We start from the raw sequence: 25,053 nt of genomic DNA on the forward strand, positions 1-25,053 counted from the left end.
CAATGTCACCATAAAAAAATTAACTAAAAAAAAAATTTTTTTTAAATCCCCATATAAGTTACTTGAGAATATATTTAACAAAAATAGGGACAAAATCTCTGAAGTAAATAAAAACTTACTGAGAAGCATAAAAGACAATAAATATATTAGCATTTCATTCTTAGAAGATTCGATAGTTAAAGATGCTAAGTTTATTAAAAAATTTAATACGATTTCAACAAAAATCACATGAAATATTTTTAGAAGAAATTACTTTATGATTCTAAAGTTCAATTAGAGTAATAAATATAAAAACATCACCAGGAAATTTTTGAAAGTTAAGAATACCATGGAAAGTCTTACATTACAAATATTATAATTTAAACAAGGCTTTATTAGCACAAAAATTAGAAATGAGAGCAAAGATGAAAGCCTTAAGGGAAATATTAACAAACTGGACTTTATAAAAGCTTGAATCTAAAAAAAAGGTAAGCAAAATTTAAAAACTAATTTAAAACCAGAAAAAAATTTGCAACAAAAATGCAATGTCTTTAATATGTAAGCAGCTTTTATGACTAAAACAGCAAAAGGTATTCATAAATAATTCTCAAAAGAAGACATACAAATGAATCTGAAAAAACTGGTCATACTAGGAATAAAAATGAATACAAATTAAAATAAAAATTAAGGCATTTTCACCTATCTAGTTGACAAAGATTTTTAAAAAGAATAGTGGTCACTGTTAGTAAGGAGCTGGGAAAACAGGCATTCCCCTAAATCAGCTGGGAGTCTAATATGGAATAATCTTTTTGAAAAGTTATTCAGAAATAGTGCTAAAATGCCCAGACTCTTTAACAGAAGAATAACTTCAGTGAGGTCACAGGCCAAGTCCTTTGTATTCATTGCTGATTCCCTGCTAACACAAGAAGATACCTAGATTTATCAAATGCATGCCATGGAGTCTTGGAAAGCTGAGAACAAAGATGCTGTTTTGGACCATTGGGTGCCCAGTGCTCTCTGGGTTACATGACCTTAGCGAGGATGAGTTTGGGTCAATAAGCTGGAAGGGCATGTATGGCGATACTGTTTTCTATTCAAGAGCAGATTGTTCATTTAAATTCTTTCTTCATGGGGAGGGAAGCCCGAAAGTAAAAGGGCTGTGGCCTGGAACCCCAAACATGGCCAGTCACTGCCTTATGCATCAGCCACTGTACGTGTCCCCAAAGTGATTCCAAGGGCCATAGGATGCCCCATTGAGAATTACCACATCTGCTTTGGCTCTGTGCGGCCACCTGGCTTATGACAAGACACCCGTTCATTGGCTGGATCAATCAACGATGCTATGTAGCTTCTTTCCACCTGTAAACTCACTCGAAACAATTCAGGACCACCATACTCCAAAAAAATACAAATTTAAAAACTTGCAATATATATGTAATTATCCAATGTGCTATGCACACAAAAAAATTGCTTAAAAATAAATTAATGAATAAAAAGTACAGAGATAACCATCGAGGCAGCTGAAGTTAGTATACCTCCCAATTCTGAAAGCAAATGGAAACTTAGGACATTTTTACATTGAATACTTGCTTGAAAAACAGGATTTCGTCTTACCAAACAAAATCTCAGAAGACTCCATCCTTTGATTTTGTTCACAAATGAAACTTTACTGCTTCAAAGTCTCTTGTAATTACAACTTTAAGGCACTAATTTATAATTAGTTATAGCCAAATTCAATGTCCCATAGAACACAGGAGAATAAATGATGGAATAGATTTGTCTCCAAGTTTAAAATAATTAAGTTAAAAATAAGGAAATAATCTTGGGGGAAAACTGTAGTGATTGTGCTTATTTTTTCCATAATTTTTTTTAAACACATATGATGAAAAGCTGGACATTTCCTGCTCACCCGCAACTTCCCCCATCCTTCTGTCTTCAATGATACACTGTTATCCTATTCTATTGCACCCTGTGTCCTTAGAGAGATAACATTTTATTTTTCCTGGGAGAATCTCACTGGCCCAGGAAGAGTAGCTAGAACATGTAACGGCAGAGATAGATGAGGAGAAGGGGCTCTTGAAGTCCAAAATAGTTTCCTCAAATTAAATCAGACACTGAGAGATAATAAAGCTACAACGGAAAACTTTTAATTTATTTAATATGAGAGAGAGCAAAGAAAGCATTTTCCCTTTCTGGGGCAGGGGCGGGGTGTGTGTGTGTGTATGTGTGTGGTCTTTAATGGACATATGTTAGATTTCATTTTGCCATAGAATCTCATTGCTTTTTAAAAACAACCTATCACCTTAATATTCAATAGCAGGGACTTTCAACAAGTGAGAACAGAGTTCCAAGCTATTTGGAATTCCAAATTTGAGCAATGTCCCACTATGGGAAATGTGGAAATATCTGTTCCTTCACTAACTATTGCAGAATCCTACCCAGTCTGCAGAGTCCTTGCTCTCATGGGGCTTAAGTTCCATTGGGGGTGAGTAGAGATCCAGCAACAACAGAAGCAATTTAATATTTGTACAGCCAACTACCATCTTCCAACTACCTTCTCATACATCCTCAGATTTAACACTCAAACCATAGGTGCTATCGCTGGGCTCAGACATTAAGTGTCTTGTATGAGGCTGTGCCCATAAAATGGCAGAGCCAGCCTGACTGCCCTGGCCAGATCCCCTTCTCAGGCAACTGCTGGTGAGGAAGGAAGGAGGAACATAAAGGCCAGGGCTTCCATCACTGCCTACCTTTAGGGTCTTGAGTACAGCTTTAAATACTACACTCCTCCACGATTTTGTGAGGGATGTAACTGCTTTTAAAACTGCTAGGTTATCATTTCCTCTTACTCCCTTTGAAATAGCAAACCTGAAAAATCATCGATCCTGTGTCTTTCATGTTACAAAGAAAAGGGTGTTTACTATACTGCTGTGCTAGAGAAATGGGCTGCCAACCAATCCCAAATCCTGATCCCCGCTGACAATTACTGGCATCTACCCAGGGGCAGTCTTTAAATGGGCCAACATCTGGAAAGAATAGAACCTTTCAGTTACAGAGTTGGGAAAGACTGCCTTCTTAAATTAGTTGCCGAAGTTCTTCCATGAGTGGCTGATTATCAGCAGTCTGTAGACCATAGACAAGGGACTTAAAGATGCCACATTAATAGCCAACTTTCAAAGAGCCATACAGTGACCCACGACACAGATAATCACTACCATCTTTGAAACAGCAAAAGCCAAAAGGACAGAACTGAGCTCTTTCAAATGTCCTTCCTGCAATTCAAACATTCAAAGCTCAAATTCCACCCCTTTCCTCCCCTCCCCTCTTCCTTCTCCCAACATATCTCACCTCTGATTGCAGATTCGGAATGGTAGGTTCAAGAACATATCTCGCAGCTTTTATGACTAAAACAGCAAAAGGTATTCATAAATAATTCTCAAAAGAAGACATACAAATGAATCTGAAAAAACTGGTCATACTAGGAATAAAAATGAATACAAATTAAAATAAAAATTAAGGCATTTTCACCTATCTAGTTGACAAAGATTTTTAAAAAGAATAGTGGTCACTGTTAGTAAGGAGCTGGGAAAACAGGCATTCCCCTAAATCAGCTGGGAGTCTAATATGGAATAATCTTTTTGAAAAGTTATTCAGAAATAGTGCTAAAATGCCCAGACTCTTTAACAGAAGAATAACTTCAGTGAGGTCACAGGCCAAGTCCTTTGTATTCATTGCTGATTCCCTGCTAACACAAGAAGATACCTAGATTTATCAAATGCATGCCATGGAGTCTTGGAAAGCTGAGAACAAAGATGCTGTTTTGGACCATTGGGTGCCCAGTGCTCTCTGGGTTACATGACCTTAGCGAGGATGAGTTTGGGTCAATAAGCTGGAAGGGCATGTATGGCGATACTGTTTTCTATTCAAGAGCAGATTGTTCATTTAAATTCTTTCTTCATGGGGAGGGAAGCCCGAAAGTAAAAGGGCTGTGGCCTGGAACCCCAAACATGGCCAGTCACTGCCTTATGCATCAGCCACTGTACGTGTCCCCAAAGTGATTCCAAGGGCCATAGGATGCCCCATTGAGAATTACCACATCTGCTTTGGCTCTGTGCGGCCACCTGGCTTATGACAAGACACCCGTTCATTGGCTGGATCAATCAACGATGCTATGTAGCTTCTTTCCACCTGTAAACTCACTCGAAACAATTCAGGACCACCATACTCCAAAAAAATACAAATTTAAAAACTTGCAATATATATGTAATTATCCAATGTGCTATGCACACAAAAAAATTGCTTAAAAATAAATTAATGAATAAAAAGTACAGAGATAACCATCGAGGCAGCTGAAGTTAGTATACCTCCCAATTCTGAAAGCAAATGGAAACTTAGGACATTTTTACATTGAATACTTGCTTGAAAAACAGGATTTCGTCTTACCAAACAAAATCTCAGAAGACTCCATCCTTTGATTTTGTTCACAAATGAAACTTTACTGCTTCAAAGTCTCTTGTAATTACAACTTTAAGGCACTAATTTATAATTAGTTATAGCCAAATTCAATGTCCCATAGAACACAGGAGAATAAATGATGGAATAGATTTGTCTCCAAGTTTAAAATAATTAAGTTAAAAATAAGGAAATAATCTTGGGGGAAAACTGTAGTGATTGTGCTTATTTTTTCCATAATTTTTTTTAAACACATATGATGAAAAGCTGGACATTTCCTGCTCACCCGCAACTTCCCCCATCCTTCTGTCTTCAATGATACACTGTTATCCTATTCTATTGCACCCTGTGTCCTTAGAGAGATAACATTTTATTTTTCCTGGGAGAATCTCACTGGCCCAGGAAGAGTAGCTAGAACATGTAACGGCAGAGATAGATGAGGAGAAGGGGCTCTTGAAGTCCAAAATAGTTTCCTCAAATTAAATCAGACACTGAGAGATAATAAAGCTACAACGGAAAACTTTTAATTTATTTAATATGAGAGAGAGCAAAGAAAGCATTTTCCCTTTCTGGGGCAGGGGCGGGGTGTGTGTGTGTGTATGTGTGTGGTCTTTAATGGACATATGTTAGATTTCATTTTGCCATAGAATCTCATTGCTTTTTAAAAACAACCTATCACCTTAATATTCAATAGCAGGGACTTTCAACAAGTGAGAACAGAGTTCCAAGCTATTTGGAATTCCAAATTTGAGCAATGTCCCACTATGGGAAATGTGGAAATATCTGTTCCTTCACTAACTATTGCAGAATCCTACCCAGTCTGCAGAGTCCTTGCTCTCATGGGGCTTAAGTTCCATTGGGGGTGAGTAGAGATCCAGCAACAACAGAAGCAATTTAATATTTGTACAGCCAACTACCATCTTCCAACTACCTTCTCATACATCCTCAGATTTAACACTCAAACCATAGGTGCTATCGCTGGGCTCAGACATTAAGTGTCTTGTATGAGGCTGTGCCCATAAAATGGCAGAGCCAGCCTGACTGCCCTGGCCAGATCCCCTTCTCAGGCAACTGCTGGTGAGGAAGGAAGGAGGAACATAAAGGCCAGGGCTTCCATCACTGCCTACCTTTAGGGTCTTGAGTACAGCTTTAAATACTACACTCCTCCACGATTTTGTGAGGGATGTAACTGCTTTTAAAACTGCTAGGTTATCATTTCCTCTTACTCCCTTTGAAATAGCAAACCTGAAAAATCATCGATCCTGTGTCTTTCATGTTACAAAGAAAAGGGTGTTTACTATACTGCTGTGCTAGAGAAATGGGCTGCCAACCAATCCCAAATCCTGATCCCCGCTGACAATTACTGGCATCTACCCAGGGGCAGTCTTTAAATGGGCCAACATCTGGAAAGAATAGAACCTTTCAGTTACAGAGTTGGGAAAGACTGCCTTCTTAAATTAGTTGCCGAAGTTCTTCCATGAGTGGCTGATTATCAGCAGTCTGTAGACCATAGACAAGGGACTTAAAGATGCCACATTAATAGCCAACTTTCAAAGAGCCATACAGTGACCCACGACACAGATAATCACTACCATCTTTGAAACAGCAAAAGCCAAAAGGACAGAACTGAGCTCTTTCAAATGTCCTTCCTGCAATTCAAACATTCAAAGCTCAAATTCTACCCCTTTCCTCCCCTCCCCTCTTCCTTCCCCCAACATATCTCACCTCTGATTGCAGATTCGGAATGGTAGGTTCAAGAACATATCTCTCTGGAAAGTCTATAACAATTTTAGAATTAAGAAGAAAAAAGTGATACATCTCTTGAACGCAATGTGCGAAGCACTGTGCAGGACTCTTCAGATGTCAAGATGATTAGGCAAGGACCTAGCTCTCCAGCTGCTCATGGTGCAGTTGGTGGGTCATAACTGTAAACAATTATTACAAAACAAAGCCATCCATGATATAACAGAGACAATGCAGGGTGTTGAGGGAGGCCTGGGAAGGAGTGACTAACATTCATTATCTGGGAGGGTGAAGGAGAGCAATGATAGAGCTGTTTCTGGAATGAAGATATTCATTCCAGAACAGGGATGGACATACTTGGTGTGGCTGGAGTCAGGCATGTGTTGAAGATAATAGCAGGAGATGAGCCAAGACACGCCCATTGGGAACGGACTATGAAGGACTCATATACTGTGCTTCAGAGTGTAGATTTTCTGTGTAGGTAATGGAGGCCAATGGAAGATTATAAGGGAATGACTTGGCCAGTTTTATTTGTTTTAGAAATACAACTCTTTGGGGTAGGTCTTAAGAGGTAAAGCAAAATACGCGTGTTACCCAGTCCTGGGGCCTCTTTTTCAATATATTTCACCAGTTCCTGTGGATAGCTCAGGCCACTACCTATTTCACTAACCCAGGGTTTCTCTAATTATCATCATTGGCATTGGGGGCTAGATAGTCCTTTGTTGGGGGTAAGAGGGGGAGCGGCTGTCCTGAACATTGTAGGATATGGAAGAGCATCTGTGGGCTCTAACCACTAGATGCCAGTAGCACCACACTCCCCCCAATTGTGACAGCATTGTATGTCCCCTAGGAGACAAAATCAGCCCTAGTTAAGAGCTACTGCTCTCACTCCATCTAGCTTGTGCTTCCTTACTCAATACCTTCCACTGCACTGGCTGCTCCTTCAGTTCCTTGAATATATCAAGCTCCTTCCTGTCTACAGGCCTTGGCAAATACTGTTCTCTCTGCTAAGAACGCTCTTGCTTCCACTCTGTCAGCTGGCTCCTTCTCATACTTGCAATCCCTGCCCCCGTGTCAACTCTTTAGAGTCCCCCCCCCACTCCCAAATACTTTATCTAAAAGGCATCATCCCTACTCTTGTTTACTTTCTTCACAGCAATTTTAAAGTTAGTAATTATTTTATAATGTTTACTTTTTCTGGACTGTCTCTTTCATGACAATGAAAGCATTAGGGCAGGGACTACGTCTTGGCCTCTGTCCTACCTTCAAAGCCTGGCATGGTGCCAAGGTAAATAAGTATTTGTCAACTGAATAAATGAATGAATGCACGGACATACCATCAAAAGTACGTCTTATACCCCAGGCACTGACCCACTCTTAAAAATGACAAAGCCACAACATGAAAAATTCACTCAGGATAATTAGAATGTCACCTAGACAGCCTACATTTCGGTTCTATATTCAATAACCAAATGCTCCCTGATCCATAATGCAAAGGAGATAGCAGCACCTGAATGAGCAGAAAGACTGACATAAAAGTAAAAGTAGGTTACCTTCTCTTTGCTGAGAAAAAGTACAGTTAGACCATATGAACAGTTAAAAATGTTTCTTGTAATTGAACCCAATTTGTGTCTCTGGGTGTCCTGGTTTACGTATGTATCAGGCGTTGGGCATAAAAGACACAGGAGGACCAAGAATTTTAATTTACAGTCTCCAGAGACCACAACCACCTTCTTTTTCTTCTCTCCTTCACGATGTGCTGAATGTCTCAGAGGCGATGACATTCACGCAGCAGGCTGGGCTGCCTCATCTTCTTTTCAGGGTATAGTAAAAGTTGCAGACACAGGATCCACAGTGAACGGAACTAGCCAGAAAATACAGGTGTACTATCTGGGGGAACTTGATTCCCACAAGGGAAAATAACTTTCAAAATATTCACTGTCTTGCCCAAAATTTTATCAAATCTTTTTTTTTTTTTTTTTTTTTTGCTATCGAGCAAATCATTAGTGAGTTATTCTCCTGTAACAATCTACAGAACAGTTGGGTTTGAAAACATGTTCTCCTAATCTGACAGTCCAAAATATGTTACCCTTTTTACGTGGGTCTCGTCTCTTACTGTCAGTTTTGAGTTCTCTGCTCAAGAATAACTTTTGAAATTATTACTTTGCTCGTCATTTCATTTCCAGTGTTTTTCGCAGTGAGCAAGGAATCGATTTTTCATTTCAAAATTACTGTGTACATTTTAGAAAAAGATATTCTTGAGGCTATTGTCAGATTCTGTACTTGTAGGGGAGACACACTTTGGATGAGGAAAGCTGGTTTTTCACCCACTGAATCTGGGAAAACATGTTTTAAATTTGTTGAATTCTATTCATTTATCATCCCATCCCCAAAATGGCTGGATTATCTGTGCCAATGGTCTCTACTATATTAGCAGATAATTGAGAATTTTCCATTTTAATGTCACAATGTTCAGACAACACTGGAGTGGTTAAGGTCCCACAGACCCCAGAGAGACACAGTCGGGGTTAAAATACCAGCCTTATTCTGCCACTTACTTGTGTACCCTGAAGGTTACTTAACACCTTTGTACCCCAGTTTTCTCATCTGTAAAATGGGAATAATAGTATTACCTCATAGGGTTGTTACGAGATTAAGGAAGTTAATAATTCTAAAGTGTTTAAAAAAGTGGCTGGCATATGCGAAGCACTAATAAATGTTAGCTTTTATATTTAACGTAGTTTTAAAAATTGCCTCCGATTGGTAATGATTATGCTTTAATTCACTGAATAGATTTCTGGTTAGAACAAACTCAATGTAATTTGATAAATAAAATTCTTCCAGCAGCCAATGATTCTAATCCCATAAACAGCAAAAATTCTGAATAATCACATGGCATATGTCCTATTAGTGATTAGTGTTTGTTAAGTAGATATGGTATTTAAGTAAATATAAGACTAGAACCTAACCTACATTGCAGGTCTTTTTTGGAATACAGAACAAACAACTCCAGAATTCTAAATTTAAGCAACCTTTAAAAATATCTATTAAGTATCCAGGCAGGGGAAGTGGGGTGGTAGTAATAAAAATGTACAAGCCATAGTCCTTGGGACAAGGAGCCTGCTGGCCAGATCAGAACCCTTTTGGCCAAGCCGCATAGGGAGACATGCAGATTACCTGTGTCTATCAAGCCTTTCGATTTGAAAACAAAAGCAACGCTCTGCCCTGAGAGCAGGAACTCCAACTGAGATGTCCCAGCTGGCTGCATAAACACCAAAACCCCCAGCCTGCCAGCCATCTATTAACACCAAACCCAATAGAGCAGTGGCCGTTGTTGCTCCTGAAAGAAGCTATACAGCAAGCCTGGGGTGTAGAATTTTTTCTCCTAGAGTGAACATTTTGGGGATACCAATGCTATATTTATTGGAATCCAGGACTAAAAGATGGACAGTCCTTAGTTAATCAGAACGCAGAAGTGCAGCAAACCTGGGTGGCTTAACGTGGAGAGACGCCTTCCGAAGTGACTGCTCAAAGAGGTCACTTAAAAATGAACGATTCGGGGGAACACTCTGAGAGAAGGGTTGGCTACTCCTCCTAGTTGAAGCTGCAATTATTTTTTGCTTAATTATCTGCAAAGTCTTGCTTAAAAGTTATAAAGGCAGATTTGAAATTGCTTGCTTTAGAACTTTGCAAGGAAGGAGCACAGGCGATCCTATATGAAAGCTGAGGGGTTTGGAGGGAAGATCTGCGCAGAGGGGTGGATGGTAATAATGTATGATTATACGTGCTTTTAAATCTAAAGGGATTATTTAAAAATTCCCCTTCTCCGAATGACACAGCTCAGCTCCTTGCTGCTTAATTTAAAAAGCACAATGGTAGCTCACTATTAGATGCATACCTTTCACTCTTATTTCTGAAGTCACTGCTCTTGGGAAGGACACAGTGTCCTGCTCCAGCACCCACTGTCTACCTTCCCGTGCCCAGGCCAGACTAGAACCGGCACCAGGATGCTAAGTGACTGTTCTCCCCATAACCCCAGCCCTGGGGGAGGCAGTCGCCCTGGCTGCCATGCTCAGTTCTAACAGAACTAATATGGCTAGATGTCTAAGGCTGAGGGATCTTGCTTTTGCTAGTAAAAACAGTGACTTCACTCATTGGTATTCCACTTTTCCCAGGATGTGTTCACATCTGCTAAATAGTTTGATCCTCATAGCACTACGAGCCAGTCAGGGTAGGTATTAAATACAAAATTAAGATTCAAATCAATTCGGGAACATGCTTAAAGTTATATAACTAGTATCTAGAAGAGCTGGACCCATATAGCCTCGACTTAAAAGGATAGTTTGGTTTGAACAAGGTTTTACAGCTTTGCTACTACTAGCACTTCAATAAACTTTGCTGTGTGTTCTGTTCTGTGCATTGGAGGATACAATATCGCTGGCCTCTACCTCCTACATGCCAATAGCACCAGGCCCCAATTGTGACAATCAAAAATGTTTTCAGACATAGCCAAATGTTCCCTTGGGGGGCAAGCAAAAGTGGTGCTGGCTGACAACCACTGGGTTAGGGTGATTTGGATTAAAGAGAATTAGGAGTAACACTTGGAATGCCAAAGGATCATTCTTCCTAGAGGCCAATGCGGTTGCTACTTATGATAACTGCTGCTCAATGCAAAGACACAGATGTTTCTGTTAAGCTACAGAGTGTAGTCCCACCAGGGCAGAAAGCAAGCATCTTGTTTTATGGAAGTGGTGGCTTTCCAGAGTCTGAAGGAAAGGAAGAGAGGTTGGGGCATATGCCAGCCACTCTCTCCCGTATCTTAAAACATCAGCCATTCCATTTTGGAGTAGGTAAAACATTCACATGGTTCAAAATTAAATATGCATAAATGGCATATACAGAAGTCACCCCCAAATCAAGATTCTCATCACCTGCTTCTCCCGGAGGCAGCCAATGTTACCAGTTGCCTGTGCATTTTCCCAGAGATATTTTATAAAATAGCTTGTATTTAAATAAATGCTTTCTCATGAGTTATTACCTCACTCATGTTTAAAAGTCATAAAATACATCTTTCCTTGTAATGCGGTAAGGGGCAGGCGTTATTCCCTTCTCCCTCATCGCTGCCTGCCTCCACTGATAGGGAACTGGCTGAGACACTGGAATTAAATGACAGCCAAGGTCTTAAAAAAACAAAACAAAACAAAACGGAAAAACAGAAAATTGAGTAATGAACCCTGTTTGTGTCCTAGTCTGGTCAGTTTCCTACTAGAGCATTCTGAGTGCTATCATCAGTTTGCCTGTCATGGTAGAAATTGGTTAATTTGGCACATCCAAAGTTGTGGTGTTGGTGCTAAAGACAGACGACCTCCACACTCGAGATAGCTTGCAGTAGTTACCAAAACCTGAATCTCTCAGTGGGGGTCTACTGTGGGCAGGCCCAAGATGGAAGAAGAAGTAGAAGAGGGAAGGGCGAGAGGCCTGGAATGACAACTTTTGGGTGGAGAGGTGAGAGAGAAAGACATTCAAATGGTGGTGGTAAAAATTTCCTGTGCCAGTCCACGTCCAGGTGATTGGGAAACATTGACCAATTCTGATGGACAAAATCAAGACAGCATATGGCTGCAGATTTTAATCATCTCCCCGACAAAATCCTCCTAACGCCTGTCTTGATTGGGTGACCTGGGATAAGTCATTGAACCTCACTGACCTCTGTTTTGGAAGGATGGGAGTGGGATGGGCATTTCTTCATATATAAAATATAGAAAACTTAGATTTCCAGCATTAGTATTTTATGAGTTTAAACTACTCTTAAAGTGAAGTGATGCCCTCCCTACCTTCTGCTTCCAAGTTTATCACCTAGTTAAAAAAAAAATAAATCTCTTCCTCAAACTTCCCTAGTTCTATCAATGGCAGAACATTTCTGGTAGTTACTATGATTGGAAACTTTCAGGTCAGCCTTCATTTTGATTTTTACTGTCATTTTATCATATTACTAATCTCCAAATCTATGTCGTGGTACCTCACTGCCTAGTACCATGCTGTCCAACACGGCAGCCATTTAGCCACAAGTGCTTGTTTAAATTGAACTAAAGTCAAAATTAAAAACTCATTCCTCAGACACACTGACTACATTTCGAATACTCAATAGCCACATGCAGCTTGCAGCTACTCTATTATTACAGATGATAGAACATTACCATCATTGCAGAAAGTTCTAATAAACAGTGCTGGCCTACAACAGTGCTGGCCTACATCATTGCAGAAAGTTCTAATAAACAGTGCTGGCCTACAACTCCTCAAACCAGCAACCAAGGCTATCATCTATAGGCAGCCCATACGTCCAAAAGTGCCTGCTACTTTCCCCAAACACTGAAGCTTAGCTGTGTCTAGGCCAGGCTCTCCTGTCTCTCCAACAAATCATGTTCATCCTTGATTCTGTGCCTGTGTGCATCAGATTTCCTATCATTGAGATAAATGAGTAGGTAAATCAACACAGACACCTAAAGAGTAAGACTTTCTGCCATGACAAAAAGCAATGAGACAGCTAATGAAATTTGTATTCCAGCAAAATGCTCTGCTAATGAACAAGTCCAAGAAAAGGACTTTTTCCCAGAAGACTGTAATGAGCTTTGTGCTCAACAGGACTTGCTAGAGAATTAAGTGAAATGCCACTTCTCTTGGCACTTAACACCAATTTGAATCATTATTTAATTTTTTTCACTCGAGCCCATATCTTTTCTCTTAAATAAGTTCTAATGTCATAGGAAGCAGGGACTAGCTTTTACATTCTAGTGAATCTTCTCCTATTTCACATCTCTACCCAAACAGTGAAGGCTGCAAACTGCCCTCTGTATGAGGGCCGAATGATCACTAGTGTGTTTTCTCTCAAGTGTTTTTGAGAAATTTTGAATCAGCTGACCAACCTTTAAAAATGGGAAGATTTCACATCAGAATCTACATTTTTGTTTCTTGAAAAACCAGTATATCTGGCAATCCTGGGTGAGCATTCATGCACAGCTCTATTAGCTGGAGCTGAGTGCCACCTGCCTCCTTTTTAGAAGGTATGTATTTTCCCGTTTACCACTTTTGCCCTGGTTATTTCATTCCCTTGTTCCTTGTCTGGCCCCTGTAGCTTTTGTGTTTATAATTCTTATGGAAGACACTCAATAAATGAACTGAGAATGGAAACACTGCACTCTGTAAACACAACCAGGCAGCCCTTAATGCCGGTCTTAATGGGCAACATGTTTGTTTTAAGCAGCTAAAATCAAAATTCTTATTTTAACCATTAGCTGAAGACATTAACCTCACCAGCTGACTTTAGCTATTTTTTTCTGGGCTTGTCAAGAACTGATAATGGATTAGGGAAATGGTCGACTAGAAGAACAAGCAGCAGCCAGCCTAAATAATCATATGCAAACAATGGAGACTCAGAACACATCACATTGTCCCATGAACACTGAGTGTTCCCTAAAAACACATGGAAACCACAGTGCTCATGCTGCTGAGTGTTGCTGGCAAATGCCCAATAAATCTGGGGCTTACTACAGAAAGCCTAAGCCTGCTAGTTAACTCTAACACATACTGATTTCTCCTATTTTGAACACTTTATTATAGACTACTGTGTTCTAAAGTTGTTTCATGTCTTCCGTTCTCCACTCAACTGTAACTTCCTTATAAACTCCTTTGATATCCTTCTCATTGCCTAGCTTATTAGATCAGGGGTTCTTAACCTGGGGCCTAGAGATGGTTTCAGTCATAGGCAAAACCCAATGAGTCATCAAAGCTTCTTTTTAGACAGGTATGTACCCTGAGGTCAAGGCTTCAGGACTAGAGAAAAAAGTAAATTTTAAGGTATTTGTAAAAGGGACAATAGTTAATGAAATGGTTGATGGCCTTGATGACACTCATCCAGTCTGTTAGCTAGCATTGTCAGGGTTTTGTCATTTGCATGTTTGAAAAAGCACAGTTATTATGCTTTCATTAAGGTCAGAGGTAAAGAACGTTAAGCTACACAGGGTCAACTCTTGCGTCATGCCGGTGGAGACTAAGTGAATAAGGAGCAAAATGGCCATTCTCTGGGGACATTAGTCCAACCGGGTACAAACACACTAATCATAATATTTAATCCACACTTCTCTACTTTGGAAGGATGCCATAAGAACCTTCCAGGTGCCTTTAAATCAAGATTCACTAAACTTGAGTATCCTCCTTATCGGTGATTAATTTAATGACTCTCTCGTAATTGAAAATGTAGATAATTTGACATAAACTATATCTTTATGAAGTTATGTAGGTTTGTGAAAGATGTATTTCTTTTCCAAATGTACATAAACCATATATTTATTAATCCATGCTCAAAATATGCTGAGGAAAAGTCTCACACCTGGTTTCCAGAATGTACCATTTCCTCATTTTTGAAAATAGGGATATTTGCTTATCTCCTGCCTTTTCACAACTTTCCCATTCTCCCAGTTTTTCAAAGCCCACGCTCTGTGGTTTCTCTATTCTAATTTCAAGTTCTTTCATCTAGGAAAGGGTTCATCTGGGTTTGGGGACATATTTGCAATAGCTAATGTGACCCTTATTAGCACCTCTTCTAACTCCACCATGAACATCACCAGTGTGAGGATCTTTTTGCTTAATTGAGAAGAGTTAAATGAAATAGTTCCGCTGAGCTTTTACTTATTAGTAAAGCAACACTTTCTCTAAGTGGCCCCTTCTCACTGTGCATATCAACACCATGTTTATTGAGAACTGAAATCCAGGCACTGTGCTGCCTTTTCGGTGCTTTTCTTACACAGAGGCTACATACCTCCTCCTTCGTTGTTTATGTTCCTTTTAAAATCAGAGATCATCAAAAAGATCCTTACGCCATCGTACATTAAAAAATTGTTGGTGTTTTTTTGTCCTCTTAAGTTTCCTGTATCTTCTCTTATTGGAATTATTTGCTCTCTTAATACCTGATTTTTGAGTTTTTATAACCTTCCCAACATTGCTGAGTCAAATATCCTGTTAGAGACATTAATCATAGAATCATACCTATAACATTATTAGAAACTTACTTTACTAAATTCTTAGGCAGGGTACACTTTTGCAAACTCTAAGATGTCACGGTCACATTCTACTACTTTAACATCACTAAAGACCTCCTGTAGGTCAGAATTTGGTCAAGAACAGTGCTGCATTTGATGCTGACTGAGAAAACTCTGAGGAACTGATCTGAAGTAGCGACAGGCTGGCAAATTTAACTATCTCTATGTTGGTCTCATGCTTAAATGAATTTACGAAGCATCTTGAATAAATGAGATAAGATTTGGTTTACCACCTGTGTCTGAAAATGGTATATTATTTGTCTTTGGCCACATGCTTCTGAGCGCTTGAATCTTTACCCTATCCTTCCCCGACTACATCATCACTTTGGATAACACACCTTCTGTTTATATTGCTAGGTTTAGCTGAGGACAAAAGATATACCAGGAAAAAGGGCATATTTTCTCACATGAAAATGGAAGGGAAAACACATCCACAATCTGAATATGTGTAGACAGATCAGATGGCTCCTGTACTTCATGACAGAACTTCTTGCTAGCTATCCATTAAAGAGTAAAAGGCAAAAGCAAAACTTAAGTTATAATAAACTTTCAATCCACAAACCTCCCACTCCCAAGAGGGGAAGGAAGGCAAGGACTTTCAAAAGCTCAAATGCGTAGCTAGTTTAAAATCGGGAGTGGTGGTACATTTGGGAACATATATTTCCTAGTAATGTTTCTGAACATTAGCTTGGTTGCTAGAAGGCAAGAATTTATCAAAAAATGGTTAGTTTAGGTAAGATAACACTGGGAAGTCTGGATTGAGATTTTCGTGAAATGGGCTGAAGACACAGAATCTGAGAGGCTTAGAAAGGAGTAAAACAGAATTTCATCTTAAAAAAAATTTTTTTAAAAGGTAGGGAATGTTTAAAATTTTGGTGGAAAGTAAATTAAAAGATTCACATACAAAACACAGAACACTGCACACCATAAGCACCTTCTTCTTTGAGTTAAGAAGGGTCTTTAAATAACTACCTTCTGTTAATAGTCTATATCAAGGGTCCCCAACGCCCAGTCAATGGACCGGTACAGTCTATGGCCTGTTGGGAGGTGAGCAGCGGGCAAGCAAGCAAAGCTTCATCTGTATTTGCAGCTGCTCCCCAACGCTAGCGTCACTACCTCAGCTCCACCTCAGATCATCAGGCATTAGATTCTCATAGGAGCACCAGTCCCTGGTGACAAAAAGGTTGGGGACTGCTGTTCTATATCATAGTAGCTGTGGTAGGCAGAAAAATGGCCTGCCAAAGATGTCCATGTCCTAATCCTTGGGACCTCTGAATATGTAATGTTATATAATGTTGTTAAGAGGAGTTAAGATTTCAGAGGAAATTAAGGTCGATAATCAGCTGACTTTAAAATACGAGGATTATCCTGGATTATCCAGGAGGGCAGGATATAGTCACAAGAGTCCTTAAGTATCAGGCTGATACAGCCTGGGAAAGATCAGCTTTTGCTGGCTTTGAAATTGGAAGGGAATCATGACATAAGGAATGCAGGCAGCCTGGAAAAGCTAGAAAAGACAAGAAAATAGACTCTCCTCCAGAGTCTCCAGATAGGAATACAGCCCTGCTGACACCTAGATTTTGGCCCAGTGAAACTCACGTCAGACTAGTTACTTCCAGAATTGTAGGATAAAATATTTGTGCTGTGTAAGCCACTAAATTTGTGGTAATTTATTACAGCAGCAATAGCAAACTAAGGCAGCAACTGCTTTGGAAGAAAAAAAGGGCCTGTAACAAACAATATTAACATTCCAAGCAATAAAAGCATTCATTCTTTGTTGAGATGAAGATAAAAAATAAAATACTCACCTTTTTATAGGTTTTTTCTTCATTTTGTTTTCCAGGTGCTGCATCTCCATTTTCAGCAGCAGACGACATCTACAAGAGAAAATGTACCTATTTGAGTTTACAACTCTACTCGGAAATACAATATGCTAACAGTATTGTTAACTAGAGGATCTATTTTGGTTAATTATGTTTTTGTTGTTATTGCTGTTGTCTCTAAGAAAGGAGGAGATTTCATAGAATACTAAAAAAATCAGTGTTCCCCAATCTTTCTAAAACAAATTTCTACTTTTAAATCATTTTGGCAGGATACTTTACTTGTTATGCTACAAGAAAGAGGCTATGCAGGTCCAAGCTCATAACACGAATATAAGCTTCTTTCTACAAAGAAAAAAAATGCCTTAAAAAACACCTTCTCTGGTTTTAGATGCTTCCTATAAAAATATCTGGAAAGTACCAAAAAATATTAATCAGAACAAAAAAAGCTACTCAGTTCTATTATCCTCGGGCAATTCCACGATTCAGTTTGCATATCTGCTTCTACCTTTTGTTCCACATACTTTCATACTAAAAATATTATGATACCATCTTACCCAGCATTTTCAGTGAATATTTATGTAATAAGTGTTTTCTAATATGATTATAAAAATCTCATTGTAAGAAAATTTTTCTAGTTGCAAGATACCACTGTGTAAACGTAACTGTGTGTTAATACTATAGTTAATGCTAATATTGAAGGATAGTTGAGGTAGTCCAAGGGTTTTGCTTCTACAAATAATTATTTTATACCTCTATCTTTGTCTAACTTCAGTGTTTTCTTGGACTAGAGTCCTAGAAATACTAGGCCACTAAGAAATTGAAAGCTCTTACTGCATACTGCTAAATTTCTTTCCAAGAAGAATATACTCATTTACACTGCCAGCAGTGAGTAGAAGCTGGCTTCATTATGTGTTTAGCAATGACTACTGTCACTTTAATTATCTTTTCTAATTTGACAGGGGTAAGAAAGCATCCCCTAATTTAGTTTTCATCTTATAATGAAGGTTAACATAGTTTACACATCTTTTTTTTAGCTCTTTGCATTTCTTCTTTTGAGTTTTTTTGTTGTTTTATCCATATATCTAGTAGAGTATTAATGTTTTAGTTATTGATTTTTTACCTATTATGGTTATTGATAGTAGTGGTTTCCTTATTGATTTTTATGTATTAAAGTCATTAAGCTGCTTCCAAGCACATTATTAATATTTTCCATGCTCCTGTCTCTTAATTTGTTTTAAAACCATGACACAGAAAAGTTTTACATTTTTTCTACTCAAAACTATTTGAATATCTTTGTGATTTCTTCCAATGTTTTTTAGGTAAATTTTTTTTCCATTAGAAAATATTAGGTATTTAAACATATTTCTCTCACTTTTTAATAAGATTTTTTGTATTTAAATTTTAATTCATCTGAATTTTTAAAACCAGTTATTTATGTGGTAAAGAATAACTTCATAATCAGGGAATCGTGATATCTAAGAGTTTTACCTTAAATCGCACGAGGAGTATTCTATATACCAAGGAACGGTAAAACTTCCAACTTTCTTATAAACCTTTAAAGCACGTTTTAAATCTTGAGTTTTTAATAAACATAGTGTGTGTTAAACCTAAGAATTTGTCAGCTACTTCTTTGCTCTGGCAATAAAGAGCTTTTCCTCACATTGCCATGAGCTTTATGTGATAAAAACCATCTAAGAAAATTAAAGAATGGACCATGGCAAGCCGACCTCACTAGACCTATATATCACTGCCCACTGATCAATGCATTCTCTTAGATAAAGTTTCAATTCCATTTGTGTCCATTCAATCTGTCCATATTAGAACAAGAAGTTTTCAAGGACAGATGTCTCACACACTACTACTTCCCACGCTGTATCTGCTTAATTCATTTAAAGAATAATTGATTTTCCTAGCCTTTTCATAATAGTTTGGTGAGTTTAAAATAATATATTAGTGGAATGAGGATATTCCACTGAAAGGTTTTATAATATAAGACTTAGAGTATAAAGCAAACCAAAAACTTATATCGACCCTGCCCCAAAAGCTCATATTATATAATCATTTTAAGAATATATAGGTATTCATCTGATATTTGACCCTTGAGTAGGTAAAGATTTTTATAAGCTTAAAAGTTATAGAAGTCAAAATGAAAAAACTAATTAATTTGACTATTCAAAATTATCAATTTCTTAATATCAAAATAGATTATGAATAAACCAAAAGGCAAGTAACAAGCTGAAAAATATTAGCAATAAATGTGACAAGTTAATAATTTCCAAACATTAAAAAGCTTATTTAAATTGTGCAGATCCCATCCTTTCATTTATTCAAGGATATCTATCACTCCTGCAATTCTTCCTTTTTTCTCTTTTCATCATCAATTTTTTAATCTATTTCATTTCTATCGGCATTCTGCCATTTCCTCCATCCTAAAAAATAAAAGCCTTCTGTCTCCACTCTACTTCTCCCTCACTTTCTTATTCCCCCTTACAGCAAAACTCCTTGAAAAACATGTGTCTGCTCTTAATCCCTAATTTCGTTTCTCATAGTCTCTCTTTAATGCTCTCCAGTCAGGGTTTTGCTCCCATCACTGCCTCGAAAGCATACTCATCAAGGTCAACAACCTCCATATATAGCCAAATCCAAAGGCAAATTCTAAGCCCCATTTTGCCTGACCTATCAGATTATCAACACAGACTACTGTTCCCTCTTCCTTGATTCATTTTCTTCACTTTGCTTCTAGAGCCCCATGCTCTTTGGGTTTAATTATTTTTCCCTTATCTCCTTGGTCACTTCTAAGTCTCCTTAGTTGGATCCTCTTCCTTTCTTCCCAACCTCTTAATGGTGGAGTGTCCAGAGCTGGTTCTCCTCTCTATCCATATTCACTTTCTTGGGGCTCTCTACGATCCATCTGAATCTCTCTTCTGAACTCCAGACTGGCACATCTAATTGTCTTCTTAATATCTTCACTTGGATATCTAACAGATACCTCAAATTTAGCAAATCTAAAACCAAATTCCTGATATTCCCTGCCAAAGATCTTTCGCCTGCACCTTCTCCTGGCATCTCCGACCTCTTGCTTCTCAGGCCCCAAAGCTCAAAGTCCTCCTTCTTTTACACTAGTCAATGTGTCAGTGAAGCCTCTGAAAGATGTCCAGAATCCGATCACCTCCCACCACTCCTGCTACACACTCCTGGGCAGGGCCGTCATCTTCTCATGCATGGATTACTTTCAGGTCCTCCCAATGGCGCTTGTTGATGCCACACTTGCCCTCTGACAAGCTACTCTCACCATAGTAACCAGAGTGATCTGTCTTTAAAGATAATCAGGTTGTGTCACGATTCTTTTAAAAGCCTACAATGGTGTCCCATTCTACCCAGAGTAAAAGTCAATTCCTTACATTGGCCTGTGAGGCCCTGTGTAATGAATGTATCCATCCTCTTCCCATTTTTTTCTGACCTCAGCTCTTCTGAGTTCCTCCCTCTCACTCCCTCTGCTTCAGATAGTTTTTACTGTTCCTCAAAGACACCAAAATGCTGCTTCATTAAGGCTTTTGCTTTAGTTATTCCCTCTGCCTGAACAGCAAAGCATAAACAGATAAACATAAACTTCTGCTTCTCTCCTTCAGGTCTTTGCTCAACTGTCAATTTTTCTTTGATGCTTAGCTTGATCATCCTATTTTAAACTGCAATCTGTTCAGCTCCTCCCGCCCCCATACTCTTAATCTCCCCTAACTTGCCTTCTTTTTTCTTTTTTATCCCTCTGCGGCACTCAGTCCAACATACTATAGAGTCTACTTATCATAGTGGGTTTTTGGTTGTTTTGATCTGCCTCTTCCTGAAGAATTTAAACTCCACAGAGGCAGGAATTTTTTCTTCATTGATTACTTTAAACGTTTAAACTGTACCTGGCATATAGCAGGTGCTTAACAAGTATTGGTAGAACAAATGAATAAATAAATTGATACAGAGGATAATAAGATTTCATTAGATCCACAGAGGCAGCATCTAATTCCCTCTGCCTCAGTGTTTTGTGCTTGGAACGAGAGCTGATCCCCTGGAGGAAAGTGATAAAGATGCAACTCCAGGATCTGACACCATCAATCACACTGTATGCAGGATTCTTTGAAAGGTGTCAGTGGCATGGCAACTTTAGACAGTTGGGATGGAATAAATGGCAGTATCATCAACCTCTTATGATTTCCTCCATTCATGAAAGACTTTTAGGCCATAGGTATTTCTGTAGAAATAATCTCCATGTAGGATTTAAACCATTTTTTAAAATGTGAACTGCTACTGTATATGCCACATTTTCATTTTCCTGACATAACTAGCTCTCAAACTATCTGCACATTAATTAAATTAAGTTTCAAAAATTATGAGTAAGGCTTCTTGATTATTTTTATCAGATGTATGATTATTCATTATTTTTCAATTATGTCAAAATTTAAAAGTCATTTTAAATTTAGAATTTTAAAGGTAATATTTGTTTTTTTCCTAAAAAAGTAAAACATCAATTTTATTTTAAAAAATATACAGAAGAAAATGAAACTATATTCTTTAATCCAACTACTCAGAAATAATAATTGTTACTATTTGGCTATTTTACCATTTGACCTTGTTCGAATTTCTTTTTTTAAACAAAACTGGAATCATACATTATATACAATTTTGTGTTTGCCTTTTTCACTTAACTTTATATCATAAACATTCTTCTGCATCACTAAATATTAATTAGAATCAATTTCTAATATATGGATAATTCTATCATAAAAAGGCATCACAATTCATTATTTATTAATGGACATTCAGGATGCTTATTTTTCAGTTACAAATAAAACTGTACTCTGTGTTCTTATATTTCCAACAGCATGTCCAATTAGAGCTGCCATAGATTTCTAGAACAATGACTACTGAGTAAAATATCATACCTACTTTATAACTTTACCAGCATCAAGTATTTTCATTTAAAATTGAACAAATAAATTTTTTGCCAATTTAACTTCTGGCAAAAAAATATTATTTTTTGCATTTATATGACTAATAGCAAGGAGGAACATTTTTTTGTCACGTTTATTGGGTTCTTTATATTTCTTTAGAGAACTGTCTGTATAAAGCTTTAGTCCATTTCTATATCAGGGTATGTCTGTGTCTCCAATTTAGTATGTACTAATGATAATAAAGAAGAGTAGGATTTTCTTTAACCTTCAACTATTTAGTAGGGTCAATGGAATGAAGACTTCCCTAAAGAATCCCTAAGACTTTGCAGCTTCAAAAGCAACTCTGAAGGGTGCTTGAAAAAACATCCTTAATGAGGGGTTGACTAACTGGCATAAATGAAGGACAGATGATGAAGTGGTCTTTTTTATTATTTTGTAAATCATCCCTGACAGGACAGTAGGGAAGAGGAGGAGAGAAGTAGGTAAACTGCTGCTTCTTAAAAAACAATTCCCTTTAAGCAGCATAAAACAGATAATAATAATAAAGGGAGGTCATGAAATGTCACTTGGATTCAAAGGTTTTTTTCTGTAGGGTGATGTTTAACAAAGGACACAGGAACCTATTAACCAGGACATCCATGTGGGAGAGGCAAATAAGATGTTTAGGGATGTACTGGTAAACTGCAAATGGCTATTCAAATGGTTACAATGGTAATTACTCTTTGTTCCTAGTCTTGCTATGTTCCTGAGCCAGTTAATGTGCATCGTTTGTTGTACCTATGAAGCCAAGGTAACTATGGATTAAAAACATTGTTTTCAAAAACATTATAATCATATATCTATGTACACATAAAAAGCAGAAAAATTCAGAGAAATACTGGTGATTATCTGTGGATCATGGGATTATGAATGCTTTGGGTTTTCATTTGATATATGTTACATTCTCTTTGTATTCTGTAGTGAGCACTGCTACATTTAGAAATAAGGGGAATGCTAGTGCTATTCAAAGATTTAACCACACATAGTAATTAATATCAGCGACCACATCTCCTAGGTTCTGCCTCTTTTGGCATACTGACATCCACAAAATTTCCTGTTTCTATTTGCTTGTTGCTTATTTTAAATTTGATAATGTCAAGGTTAAAGGTCATGAGCTAGATATATGATTTAGAATATTTGTAAACAAGTATAAAATGAAAGAGGTAAGGACTCTATAATGAGTAAGTTGGTATTAATTCAAAATATAGACTATATTTCCTTACCTTAGTAAATGGAATTGCAAGTCATCTGTAATTGGTCGTAATGGGTGGCCTATTCATTGTTGAGACTGTTTTCGTTCCCAGGTTCCTGTTAAAATAGAAATCATTGCTCATTATTTATTTATATGTCCACCTTATCTCCGAAAAAGGATCAGAGGAGGCTACAGAGATACATACAATGCAATTGGTTAAAACTAAAATGAAGGAGGGAGTGTGTGTGAGGGGAAAGAAAAGATGGGAAGAACAAGAAGAAGCCAGCAGAATGAGCTATGCATAGAATGTAAACCCTGTCAATTTCCAGTTTCACTTTGAGATCTCTAGTGGTCACAGTGAACGAAGTTACCTAAATGCCCAACGTCTATAAGATAAAAGCAAACCAGCTGCTCAAAGGAACCACAGATATCGGAAGATTGATGCTGAAGCACAAACTTCTCCTGTGGGTTTCATAAAGGAGACCCCAGGTAATGTGCAGACAATTTTTCAATATTATCCCTGTGGTAAATCCACTGTGATTTTCATGAGGGTTGTCTAGATGACACAACTTCCAAGAACAGTTCAAGAAACCTCTTTTTCTATAATTACGTTTTTATACAGAAGAGATACCTGCTCACGGTAGCCAATTTTAAAAGTGCTAAGACGTATAAAGTAAAAATGAATAAGGACCTATCTGTATCTTCCCTCCTGCTTCTTAAAAACCAATGTTCAGTTTGTTGTATATCCTTCTAAAATCTTCCCTATGCTTGTTTACACACACACACACACACATATTTATTTCTGCTTACTCTTACTGATAAGGTTCAGACTTTTTCAAATGTATATAGTTATTTCCTTTTAAAGTAACTGTAATATGTTCCACAAGATGTATATACCATTGTTTAATCAACCACACCCTGTGGATGAGCGCTCCGACTGTTTCTCGGTTTCACTACCATAACCAGACCAGGAATAAACAGCCTCATTCAAACATCTTTAAAGTTCTAGTACTTTCATTTCTGTGGGAAAGAACAGAATCCTGGAAATTGGGCCAAACTGATAAGCGCATTACCTATTTGAAAAACCACTGCTGCATTCCTTTCTACAAAAAGGTTGAAGTGATCAGTCCAACGGTACATGGGAAACACCTGCTTACTGACATACTTATCAGCACTGGATGTTCGCCATCTTTAAAATGTTTGCCAACTTGATGGGCAGATTGTGACATCTCAGTCATTTTAATTCTCGTTCCCTGATCACTAATGGGATTTATCCTTTTCACTGGTTTACCAGTGATTTATATTTCCAGTTCACGCCCTCTGCATATTTTATACCACACTGTTTATCTTTTTTCTTTTATAATCAATTTGTTAGTGTGCCAGTATATTAAATACTAACTCTGACATATGAATTGCAAGCTACTATTAATCTTTTGGCTTTGTTTATGTTATCTTGTCATGTAGACTTTTTTAAATATTTATTTAGTCAACCTGCTAATTTTTCCTTTATGGATTATAGATTTACTATCTTACTTGGGAGAGTGTCCCCCAACCTGATATTATACATGTATTCTACTATATTTTCTTCTAACACCTGTATAGTTCCATTTTAAACATTAGATCTTTATTCTAAATGGCTAACCTCAGCTTCCCCCCACTGGACAGCTAATTGACCCGATATCATTTACTTCATAATCTACTCCTTACTTGAAAGACACACTACCTTTAGCATGTATTATATTTTCCTATATACCACAATCTATTTCTGGACAATCTGCTATGTCCCAAAG

General features: G+C 37.8%; 1 protein-coding gene across 1 annotated transcript in view; it reads right to left on the reverse strand.

Annotated features, from left to right (window-relative positions):
- The window catches only part of PIP5K1B (phosphatidylinositol-4-phosphate 5-kinase type 1 beta), a 289,811-nt gene that overhangs the window by 162,862 nt on the left and 101,896 nt on the right, over positions 1-25,053 (reverse strand). The window contains exons 2-3 of the mRNA XM_023524590.1: positions 23,295-23,379; positions 17,078-17,146 (exon numbers count right to left, since the gene is read on the reverse strand). Of these exons, the coding sequence (XP_023380358.1) occupies positions 17,078-17,146 (69 nt within the window). The 5' untranslated portion in view covers positions 23,295-23,379. The remainder of the gene's footprint in view (positions 1-17,077; positions 17,147-23,294; positions 23,380-25,053) is intronic.

This window comes from Pteropus vampyrus, unplaced genomic scaffold (genome assembly GCF_000151845.1).
Source record: "Pteropus vampyrus isolate Shadow unplaced genomic scaffold, Pvam_2.0 Scaffold479, whole genome shotgun sequence".
NCBI lineage: Eukaryota > Metazoa > Chordata > Mammalia > Chiroptera > Pteropodidae > Pteropus > Pteropus vampyrus.